The sequence below is a fragment of the Mus pahari genome, chromosome 13 (genome assembly GCF_900095145.1).
Source record: "Mus pahari chromosome 13, PAHARI_EIJ_v1.1, whole genome shotgun sequence".
In the NCBI taxonomy this organism is placed as follows: Eukaryota; Metazoa; Chordata; class Mammalia; order Rodentia; family Muridae; genus Mus; species Mus pahari.
In genome coordinates, this window is record NC_034602.1 from 63,337,774 (window position 1) to 63,349,798 (window position 12,025).

The following is a 12,025-nucleotide window of genomic DNA, read 5'->3' on the forward strand; positions in this document are numbered from 1 at the left end:
TCTCTCTCTCTCACACACACACACACACACACAGAGAGAGAGAGAGAGAGAGAGAGAGAGAGAGAGAGAAGGAGAGAGAACACCAATGCACATAAAGTAAAATAAATAAATAAATATTTCTGACATTGATTTATTTTTTAAAACAGATTTTTTTAGCAGCCCATACTTTCTAATAGTTGAACAGAGAATATTAATTTTACCTCTTTTGAAAAATTAAAACAGTGAAATCATAACATAAACAGAACATTCATTTTGGGAAGTAAGATAACTAAAATGCATAGCTAACAAAGTGCCAAGACAAGTTCCCTTAGGGTAAAAAACAAGAGTCACTTCAATGTTACAATTGTGGAAAATGACTTTAAAATTCAGAACCTTTTTTGTTTTGTTTTACTTTTAATAACTTGTTTTCTATTTATATAGAGGAGCCAGTTTTCCCTAGTAAGAGAAATAGAGGGTTCAATTCTGCAGACAGATTTATCTCTAGATGAAAGAAGTCCTGTACTATAACCAATATAGGATTTAATACACACATACTTATACCGTATCATCCCCATGGATGGTCCTGAGATGCGTTTAGTAAGCGCAGTGTTGCTCTGCTTTGCAACACTGAAAGTGAGCATTCAATCTCACTGCTCTCCCAAACCACTTTTCTCATCTTTCTTTCCTTTCTCCTTCTTCTTTTTTAAAAACTCCTTTTTTTGGGGGGGGGGGGTGTCGAGACAGGGTTTCTCTGTACAGCCCTGGCTGTCCTGGAACTCTTAAATCACTTAGCTAGCATCCTCAGAATGAAGGAATTGGATTTCCTGTCAGTGTCTTCAATATGATACACTTTGGAAATTAATAAAAGTGTTGCGTTGTGATAGTTCTCTGCCAGTGTGCTTGTGTTTTTAGATACCTTAGGAAGCTATTTTAGTATCTCCTAGAATAGAAATTTTGACCAGCCAAGATACATTTTAAATATCTTTAAAAGATCACATAGCCAGGCGTGGTGTCACACGCCTTTAATCCCAGCAGAGGCAGAGGCAGGTGAATTTCTGAGTTCGAGGCCAGCCTGGTCTACCAAGTGAGTTCCAGGACAGCCAGAGCTATACAGAGAGATCTTGTCTTGAAAAACCAAAAAAAAAAAAAAAAAAAAAAATAAGATCGCTAGGTGCACGTCAATCACAGAGACTCCAGAATCACCTCTCTGGTCTGCTCCCTCAGAGAGGCAGGATTACTCTTCAGGATCTTGGCCCTATTGCAGTCGTACCCTATGGGAAAAGAGCAACTTGCCTGTCTTAAGGGGATTGGGAAAATTTAGATGCTTGTGCATCCTCTTTCACTTGAATGAGAACAATATACCAGACTGTCAGCAGTGCACATTTGACCTGATCAGTAGCAACATACCTAAAACTACCTCACCGTTGTAAAACACCCTAAGAATCACAAGAAACATGCAGTTTTTCAGGGACCAATCAAGGAGCAGAGTTGCAGAATTAACCAAGAATTCATCATATCTTAGAATTTTCTCTAATCGAATGAGTTGATAATAGTTTCCATACTCTTAGCCATCTTGGGAGCTGTACTTTGGAGGTTAAAAATATCCTACACTAAGTTAATTTTCACTGTAAATGCTGGCAGTCTTTGCTTTCTGGTGTGAGATAAGAACTAATTTCAAGTGGAAAGCACAGAGCTCAGGCGAGGTGAAGACTATGTTATCCAGGCCAGTCCTCAGTCCATACCTGGGTTCTTGGACTGAATTCTAGCTGCTCCATTCGAAATAAGCATGGCAGTGAATTAAACACACACAAAGTACTAAATGTTATGTGACCAAAGCCAAGAGGCTGAGGAAAGGTCTGCCTCGAAACAGTAACCTTCCCCTGATCTCTGGCTTATCATTTTGAAGAGTTTTTCAGAAGGAGTAGTCTGTTTGTATGTCCTTCCATCTAAGGCAAGGGCAAGAGCCCAGAGAAGCCACTGGATATCAAGCTAGGTCTCCAAGCAATTATGTCTAAGGAGCTTCAGGCTTGTTTGGGAGGTTAGAATGGATGTAGCTTGTCCAGATTCCTCCTCAGTGATGTTGCTGCTGATAGGTTGCCAATGTTATTTTCTTATCAGGTTTCCCTGTGGTCTCTGCTTGTGACCCTGGTGGTTCTTTTCATATTGACTGGCACCATGCTGGGACCTGAACTGCTGGCAAGCATTCCCGCAACTGTTTACGTGGTCGCCATTTTTATGCCTCTGGCGGGCTACGCCTCGGGTTATGGCTTAGCTACTCTCTTCCATCTCCCGCCCAACTGCAAGAGGACTGTGTGTCTGGAAACAGGAAGTCAGAATGTGCAGCTCTGTACTGCGATTCTCAAACTGGCCTTCCCGCCTCGCTTCATAGGTAGCATGTACATGTTCCCTCTGCTTTACGCCCTCTTCCAGTCTGCCGAGGCAGGGGTCTTCGTGTTGATCTACAAAATGTACGGAAGTGAGATACTGCACAAGCGAGAGGCCCTAGACGAAGATGAAGACACTGATATTTCTTATAAGAAACTGAAAGAAGAGGAAATGGCAGACACCTCCTATGGAACCGTGGGGACGGATGACTTAGTGATGATGGAGACCACCCAGACCTCCCTCTGACCAAGGAGATACACAGGAGCCTCCATTCGGCTGAAATATCACTTCCTATTTGTGACCATTGGTAGTGCGTATGGTTCCCATCCGGGATAAAGATGGGTTGACATTTCCTGTAACAGATTTGCTCTTCCCACTGTAATGTTGGATCTCAGTATTACCCATGTGTTTTTCTAACTCAACAGAGTGTCCCAATATTGCTTACACCTGGGTCAGCTAAAGTACACCCCCCCCCTCTGCTTAAGTAGTGTGCTGTTTGGTTTTGTTTGTTTGTTTTTTTTTCGGTTTTTGTTTGTTTGTTTTGCCATTTCCACCAGCATCGCTACAAATAGGAAATGGGGTTGGAAATGTAGATGTTTGGTGCATACACGAGTAAAACTGTAAAACAGAACCATGGGTTTGCTCAACGTACAAACACCCGATTCTGTTCAGGGAGAGCCTGTATTGAGAAAAGTCCAAAACGAGTCAGTGAAACTGCAGGATAGCATTGCATCGTCAAACCACTCTCAAAGCAGAGAAAATCATATTAATGTGTGTGACTACTTGATCTAGTAGCTATTGTTAATGGTCATCAACATTGTTCAGGGGTGAAAGGCATTTTCCCCCATATATTTCCTGTATTTGTATAAACACATATGAGATCCATTTATCGTCTGAAGGAATGGTTTTCTTAGGAAAATGTGTAGATCTCACCTCAGAGGAGAGAAAATGGGCCCCTTTGTCCACCCCTGGGAAAGGGCTGTGGCTACAGGCTTTCCTTCCTGAAAGGCCCATGGCTGGACACTGTCCCACTGTACTGAGAGATGTGAGCTGTGATCTGAGACAACGTAAGAGGCTCAGAGCAGTCCCCTAACCTTGGTATTTTGCTTCCTAATCAGACACACCGGCCTCTCTTGCCTTCCTCATGACAGACATCTGGAGGGACAGGCATGGGGCCCACCTGGCTCTGCTAATCTCAGTGATGATTCTGGGGTCGAATTCTCATCTCGTCTAGATCCACTACAAATTGTTACTGTGGCTAGCAAGGAAAGCTCTTTTTTTTTTTTTTTTTTGCATCCACGAGGGGGGGGGGTCGCCTCTTAACTAGTGTGACTACAGGGTGGTAGGGCTTTTTCTACCGGTGCGCGGCCGCCTATTTAACGCGGCGTGGAGGGCAGCTGGGCCGCGCTGATGGCTGCCTGGGCGGGCGAGGCGCGGGACGCATCCATGTTCCCGGCGAGCACGCCCCACCCGTGCCCGCATCCTTATCCGCCGGCCGCCAAAGCCGGGGATGGCTGGAGGTTCGGAGCCAGGGGCTGCCGACCCGCGCCCCCCTCCTTCCTCCCCGGCTACAGACAGCTCATGGCCGCGGAGTACTTCGACAGCTATCAGCGCGCACAGCTCATGGCCCTGCTGTCGCGGATGGGTCCCCGGTCCGTCAGCAGCCGCGACGCTGCGGTGCAGGTGAACCCGCGACGCGACGCCTCGGTGCAGTGTTCGCTCGGGCGCCGCACGCTGCAGCCTGCACGGCGCCGAGCCAGCCCCGACGCCCGGCCAGCTTCCTGCCAACCCCGTAGCCCCGCCGGCGCCGGGAGACCCCGGCGATCCTGGCGGACCGTCGCCCTGTACTCGCCCGTGACCTTCTGTGGCCTCTCCTCCTCGCTGGAGGTTGTGGGAGACAGGCAGACACCCACGAAGGGAGAGGGGAGCCCGGCATCCGCGGGGACCCGGGAACCAGAGCCGAGAGAGGTGGCGGTAAGGAAAGCGGTCCCCCAGTCCCGAAGCGAGGAGGGCGACGTCCAGGCTGAAGGGCAGGCCGGGTGGGAGCAGCAGCCACCGCGAGAGGACCGGGACAGTGTGGCGGCGATGCTGTCTGAGCCTGGGAGTGAGGAGCCATGTCCTGCCGCAGAGATGGCTCAGGACCCCGGTGACTCGGCTGCTCCTCCTCGAGACCGGGCCTCCCCGCAGAGCACCGAACAGGACAAGGAGCGCCTGCGTTTCCAGGTGAGGCCAGCCTGGCGGCCTGGGCGCCTCCAGAATTGTAGGGATCCTTTCAGGATGGTGGTTCTGGGTGAAGCAGAACATAGAATTCTTCCATGCCATCAGTCTGTTTTTTGTTTGTTTTTAACATGTATGGTGTTTTGATTGCACGTTGTATCTGTACACTTCATTGTAGTGGAGAGATGGAGCAGATCGGATCCCCTGGGACTGGCGTTTTTACAGATGGTTGTGAGTCACCATGTGAGTTTTAGGATCGGAATTAGGGTCCTCTAGAAGAACAGGGTGTTGTTTCACAGCTGAGCCATCTCTCCAGCTCTTTGGCATATAGGATTTTGCAGCCGCTGCCTGTTAATACAATAGGAAGCTTTTACACAATAAAACTAACCCATATGTGTTCTGACCCACTGGTAGTCTCTGCTCCTGGGGAATGCCAATGTAATTATTTAATTCTGATCACATAAACACTACACATGAGGTCTCCGGGGTGCGCGGTGAACGCTCACAGTCCGGTTTGGACCAAACTTCAGATGGCTGAAAGAAGATGAGTGCACACACGGCAGAAACATCATCTTGTGCACTTCGTCGCAGGGGAAGAGTTGGTTTCCCAAGGTTCCTTTTCTTATTTCCCCTCTAGATGAGGGTTAACTTGCCAGGTTTTTCTGTACCGGGCCCTTCCCTTCGTTTCTGAAGCTGTCAACTGAAACTTCTCTCTCCCAAACTTGCCTGGCTTAAAACACACACACACACACACACACACACACACACACACACACACACACACTCCCCATTCATCCAGAAGGCCAGCCACTGCTAAGCTGTTGGATAGTCTTGAGTTACTGCCTTCACTAGCAAACAAGGACTGGGGGAGGAGGCACGAAGAGTGCAGTCGTAAGTCCCCACCAAAGAAATGGAGAGCTGTGAGCTCGGGGAGAGAGGACTCTGAGAAATTCCTTGTTTTTCAGTCATTTCAAGGCTGTTATGTTTGAGGTTGGGGTGGCAGTGGGATGGGGTGTCGGAAAAGATAGAAAAGTGCTTGGCGGTTGCCGTTCATAGCTGGGTGTGATCTCTTAGATGTCTTAAGTTTTCTGGCCTCTGTGGTGTTTGTTTGTCTACAAAAAAAAAATTGCATTAAGAGTTCTTCCAAGCCCCTGCCACTCCACTCCTAAAGGCTTAATTATGAAAACTTGTTTCCAACTTGTTTGTCACTAAGTGGGAAGCTCGGGAAGTTTAAGAACCAGGTGCGATCACTGTGTAGTTCAAACCAAATGAGCTAGGCTTAGGTAGGTAGCGGGACATTTTTGGAAACTTACCTCGCATCAAGGAGAATTTAATGTTGGTTGAAAACTTTCAAAGGTTTTAGAAGAGTCTTTCTCTTTCAGTGAAACAACTTATTCATTTGTGAATGTCCTAAGATCATGCATCATTCCACATAAAAGGCCCAAGGGAAGAATTCCAAACTCTAAACTGCACTATTTGGCTTTTCCCTTGTCAGAGGGGGAAAAAAAACAAACCACTTATCACTCTGCTGGTATATGAACTATCTTGTTTGGCCTCAGTTTACATATTTGTTTGATTGCGCTGGTTAATTTAGAGGTTGACCCAAGTCTAACCTCACTTACTACCATGATGATTTTTAAAGTATCAAGTGGAATGTGGTCCCAGGTTCTAAAAATGAGGGTCACTCGGGGCATCACTTGCTTAAAGTCTGGTACCCTGCTGTTCAGTTCTTAGAACAGAAGTATGGCTACTACCACTGCAAGGACTGCAACATCCGGTGGGAGAGCGCCTATGTGTGGTGTGTGCAGGGCACTAGCAAGGTAAGAGACGGCCGAGCAGCCCTCCTGTTCTGCGCTGCTGAGTGTCTGCTCCACACCGACGCTCTTTCTCCTCGCAGGTGTACTTCAAACAGTTCTGCCGAGTGTGTGAGAAATCCTACAACCCTTACCGAGTGGAGGATATCACCTGCCAAGTAAATCAAACGTTTGCATTTTTGGAAGACGGTTTTGGTGCACGACTTTTCAGTATATTTCCTAAAGGAGGTGTAGGTTCCCAGTAGCTTTAGGCTCTACCTTTTCTTTTTCTTTTTCTTTTTTTTTTTTTTTTGGTTTTTCGAGACAAGGTTTCTCTGTGTAGCCCTGGCTATCCTGGAACTCTGTAGACCAGGCTGGCCTCGAACTCAGAAATCCACCTGCCTCTACCTCCCAAGTGCTAAAGGTGTGGGCCACCATGCCCGGCAGGCTCTACCTTTTCTTTCCTCCTTTCTTTTCATTTTTGACTAGGTTGGTGGTAGAAAGTCCCCCTCCACTGCGAAATGGGGTGTTGACTCTCTTCTGCTCTTGCAAAACTTGATTGCATGGCCTCTCTTGCATCCGGTATCTAGTTAGCAGTATAGAAGGCTTGCTTACCTACCTCTTCCATTTGGCCTAAGGGAAAACATATTGCAAATCAGAGTGCCTTTCTGCTAGCTTGAGGTGGCACACTATTACCCCAGTGCTACATGGGAAACACATTTCCAAGTTAGCGTACGAAACAAGAAATTGAGCCTTCGGCATTTCTTGAGAGTTTACAAAAGGAGTTTCCCGTAAGACCGTCCTACGCTGTCTAGCTCTATGCAGTTTACCTATAACTATGGCTGCTAAGAGTTTGCTTGCTTAGTATTAATTTAGCGCTGTGCCAAGGGACTTAGATAACCTTTAAAAAGAAGGAAGTGACAACATTTACCTGTTAAAGTTAATGACAGAGAGAAAGGACTTCCACAACTATTTTGAGAGTCCAGTGCACTTAAAGTTGGTCATTGGAGAATTAACTACCTTAGGGTGGGCCCTGAGAAACCAAGAATGGAAAGCCACTAAGACTCCATCTAGAAAAGGGGACTGTAGGCACCTTTCTACAATAAGAGGCCTTAAGCTTCCCTGCACTTGGCTTTCAGTACCCAGCACACGCGCCACTTGTTCTGTAGTCTGCTTTGAAACTCCAAGAATCGAGGGGAGACAGGGTTCACCCTTTGTACTTTCGCTCTGATTTTTCAGAGTTGTAAAAGAACTAGATGTGCCTGCCCAGTCAGACTTCGCCACGTGGACCCTAAACGTCCCCATCGGCAAGACTTGTGTGGGAGATGCAAGGACAAACGCCTGTCCTGCGACAGCACCTTCAGCTTCAAATATATCATTTAGTGAGAGTCAAAAAATGTTTCTGCTAGATGGGGCTAATGGAGAGGACATGTGAGCTTTCTCCCATGCCCCTCCCCTTTTCACCTCTCCCTTTTCAAAATTCTTCATGAAAGACAGTGTACTTGGATATAAAGCCTGTGAATAAAAGGTTGCAAACAAGTTTGAGGCTTTATCCAATTCATGTGTCAGTTTGAGGGGTGCATGGATGGAGACTCAGTAACTTTGTTAACATCTGTCGATGAGAGTGAAGTCAGGCTGCCTTAGGGAAGTTACAGGCACTTCATTCAACTCTTAATGCTTTTCTTTCTTTTTGTTTAATTTAATTTTATCGATAAATAAACTATATGAGTACACTGTAGCTGTCTTCAGACACACCAAAAGAGGGCATCAGATCCCCATTACAGATAGTTGTGAGCCACCATGTGGTTGATGGAATTTGAACTCGGGACCTCTGCAAGAGCAGTCAGTGCTCTTAACTGCTGAGCCATCTCTCCAGCCCAAATCTTAAGGTTTTACAGACAAGAAACTTACAGCTACAGTCTGTAGGTCTGAAGTTCCTAAGAAAGATGTTATTAAAAAGGCCCAGCATACATTAAGTTGTGTCATCATGCTTTTTAAAATTTAAATGAGTCCTAATTTAAAGGTCCCCTTGGGAACCTGGAGAGCCCACTGTCAGCTGATGCTGGGTGGACAGCCTCAGGTTCTTCTAATGAAACAGGTGTTGGTTGTTGGTCTAACTCAAGCATCACCGCTGGAACCAGGTAAAAACCTCGTTCCCTTCCAGTCTTTCTAAACATTTATTATAGTAGCATCCAACACCTCTCCACCAGGAAGGTCTGGCAGCCCAAGCTGCACCAGCAAGTATTTGAAGAAACATGCTAAATTTCAAAAGTGGGCTTGATGGCTCTCTAGTATCCTTGTGAGGAGGGAACGGGTCCACCTGGGCCCAGGTTCATCATTGCTCGGTCAAGCTGATATGTGAGCAGTGCTCCCAGCCTTTCAGTCTCCTCGTGGGTGTGACTAACAAGTATCCAAAAGATCAGCAAACACTCGAGACGGAGGACTGACATGATGGGGAAGCTGCTCTTGGCTAAAGGCCTCGATGCAGCACAGCTCTGCTTAGGTCACCTGCACTGGAATTTGAGACGGTTGTGTTTGACAGAAAAGACCCATTTCATGCAGGGACAACATGTGCAAGGGCCCTCTGGTAGAGAAAACCAGAGGCTAACTACTGAGTTTATGACAGTCAGTAAAACTAGCCATTACATAGTCCTCCATGAGAAAGTGCTAAAGGGGGTCTTACCTTTTCATATTTTATGCATGCTTTGCCTGCATGTTATGTGTACAGCACGAATGCCTGGTGCCCAAGGAAGCAAGAAGAGGGCACTGGATACCCTGGGGTGGAAGTTGCAGTTGAAAGCCACCATGTGGATGCTGGGAACTGAACCCCAAGTCCTACAAAGGCATGTTAACCACCCTTGTAGTCTGTTAACTGTGGAGTCATCTCCCAAGCCCTCACTAAAACATTTGAAAGGTGTACTGTGGATAGTGGACCATGAGGATAGATTGTCTTTTAAAGGAAAACACTCTGGGTGCCTGCAGACAGGGAAGGAGTTTTGGGGACTAAAGTGCTGGTTAGAAGTGGGCATTGAGAACCGTGTGTTTAAAAGGGATGGACTTCACGTGTTCTCATGGGCTAGTTCTTTCTTAGTTGGGACTAAGTCCAGGCAAAGGTAATGCAGTTGACTTGTCCTGGGTGGGGCATGATGGGCATACTATGTACTCGGTACTTGCCAAGTAGATGAACTAAAATACCTGCAAAGAGTCCCGAGACAACCCCACTGGCTGTCAAAGTGGGTCATGAAATCATTTGTTGAATTAATTTTCCCAGGACAGCTAATATTACTTGGCAAGGATCAGAATGCCAGCACTGAATGCAGATACAAAGTGACTCAAAGTTTCTGCCTTTGACACCAACATTCTAGTGCCAAGGCCTGCCACACTGCTTGTATGTGTGACCCAGAGCTTAGAGAACATCAGACTCTTAGACTGAAAGGCTAGCAGGAGACACTTAATGCTATCTCTGCATGTTGTGAGAATTGTGTTTTATGTAGTTAAAAAAAAAAAAAAGATTTATAGAGTACACTTGTAGCTGTCTTCAGACACACCAGAAGAGGGAGATCGCATTACAGATGGTTGTGAGCCACCATGTGGTTGCTGGGAATTGAACTCATGACCTCTGGAAGAGCAGTTGGTGCTCTTAACCACTGAGCCATCTCTCTAGCCTGTATGAAATTCTTATACTTTTCAAACTAACTGTGGACTACTTTAAAAACTAGAGGGAAAAGAAAAGCCATTCAAACTATTGGCTCTCTTTCCTGATGTGTGGGTGATGTTTCTCTGATAGAGAAGTTCACAACTATGTTTTGGCACTGCTTTTCCCTAAAACGTCCCTTAGCCATTCGTCAAATCAAGGTTGGTTGAGGCTAACAACCCTAATCTTGGAGTCACTAAACATGGGCACAGCTCCAAACCCTGCTTCCCAAAGAGCAGCACCAGGGAACTGCCCAATCTCTCAACTTCCTAACTATTTAAAATGATGAGTTCTTCCCTATTTGAAATGGTGAGTTCCATGAAGAGGGTTATATGTCACAAGCACTAGGTTCTTACAGAATGAAGAAGCTGATTAGAATTAGGCACTAAGAATTCTGTCAGTATAGAAAAACTTTGGAGTCCGTGTAGGTGTGCCAAGGAAGATCCTAACGGGGCTGGTTTTGTTTTTTTGTTTTTTTTGTTTTTTTTTGCAGACATATTCTTCCCCCTGCCCCATCAGTACCATATGAATTGTTCAAAATCTTTGGGTAGTCAATTTAACTTGTTCCCTGCCTTTTAAAAGTGAAATTATACGTGAGAACTATACAGGTAACATGATGTCATTTATAGTCATCTTTATTTTTTGTTTTCTTCTTAAAATACCACACGAACCAACAGCTACAATGCTTTTTTATTTTTAACAAAAAGGATGTAAGGAGGGAGAGGGTAACGGGAGAGGGGTTGGGAAGTGTGGTGTGTCTCCGGACACCATCCCTGTGCCTGATCCCCCAGCCCAGGAGTTATTAATAATTTAAAGGACACCATTTACAGTACCAGAACACCATTAAAATAATTTTTTTATCTGGGTCAAAAAAATACAGTGATTATGAATGTGCTGTGACCAGTTAATAGAGTTTTACAGGAAACATAACTATGGTCAGCAGTCCAACGGCGTGCACAGTGGCCTTGATTAATGCACTTGAGCATAATTACATTTCTGTCAGGGGCCACGCCCCCAGGGAAAGGCAAAGCTAAGCAAGTCATTTCTACATTCCAAACTCTGGAGCCACAGAGCCCAGTTTGCAAACAGAAGTCACAGTGGAAAAGAGATGCATATAAAAAAATACAAGGTGTTCCTTTCAATTCGGAGGAGTGGGGAAGCTACATTCATTTCCTTTACAAAATTCTATTAAAAAAAAAAACAAAACAGGATCCAGTTTGTTATGCTATAGACTTAGACAGCGGAGAAGTATATTGCATGTTTTGGGAGTTGGTCTTCAGGCTTCCTGTCCCCCCATCCCCCATATCCCCAAGGTTCTTTTAGCCTGAAACAATTTTGAGTCCTGCATAAACACACAAGTTCATTTGCATCTCTTCTCTTGAAGTCCGAAGCCCTTCAGGGCCCGCAGAACACACACTCCATCAGTGACCACAACTTTTCCTTTAGCTTTGTACATGTTCTCTGATGTAACAGTGCGTGGTGCGAATGTACAAGAAGATACAGGTTTTTTAGTCTAGGCGGTGTCTATAGTAGTTACCGAGTGAAATAAGTTAACTTGTGTAATGAGAGGCGCCGGCGGGCAGCGTCCGTCTTTATTTTACAATTTTAAAGTCTCTGCGGGCATCTGCTTTGGTTAGTTATCAACATCGACATAAGCACTGATCAGAAAGCTGAGCAGCAGAGTCCAATAACGTTAACAGATATATTATTTCTTTCTTTCTTTTTTTTTTCTTGAGACACTGGGAAAAACCCAGTTTTAAAATATTATTAAAGTGTTCTAACATTTACACACTATGAAGAGTTAGATCTAATAAAATAAAATTTCTTCAAAAATAATCTTGCACTGCTCTTTTAGGTATGCTCCGAGAAGCTGTCACCAGACAGCCACACCTTAAAAATGGGACTGTCTCTCTCACACACACACACACACACACACACACACACACACACACACACA

General features: G+C 45.5%; 2 protein-coding genes across 2 annotated transcripts in view; both read left to right on the forward strand.

Moving 5' to 3' along the window:
- Slc10a4 (solute carrier family 10 member 4) overlaps positions 1–4,971 on the forward strand; it is a 7,829-nt gene extending 2,858 nt beyond the window's left edge. The window contains exon 3 of the mRNA XM_021210874.1: positions 2,098–4,971. Within this exon, the coding sequence (XP_021066533.1) occupies positions 2,098–2,610 (513 nt within the window). The 3' untranslated portion in view covers positions 2,611–4,971. The remainder of the gene's footprint in view (positions 1–2,097) is intronic.
- On the forward strand, positions 3,790–7,913 carry Zar1 (zygote arrest 1). The gene is made up of 4 exons (XM_021210875.1): positions 3,790–4,587; positions 6,309–6,401; positions 6,479–6,553; positions 7,614–7,913. Exons 1-4 carry the CDS (start codon positions 3,811–3,813, stop codon positions 7,755–7,757), a joined length of 1,089 nt encoding a protein of 362 aa, XP_021066534.1. The 5' UTR covers positions 3,790–3,810; the 3' UTR covers positions 7,758–7,913.
- The last annotated feature ends 4,112 nt before the right edge of the window (positions 7,914–12,025 follow it).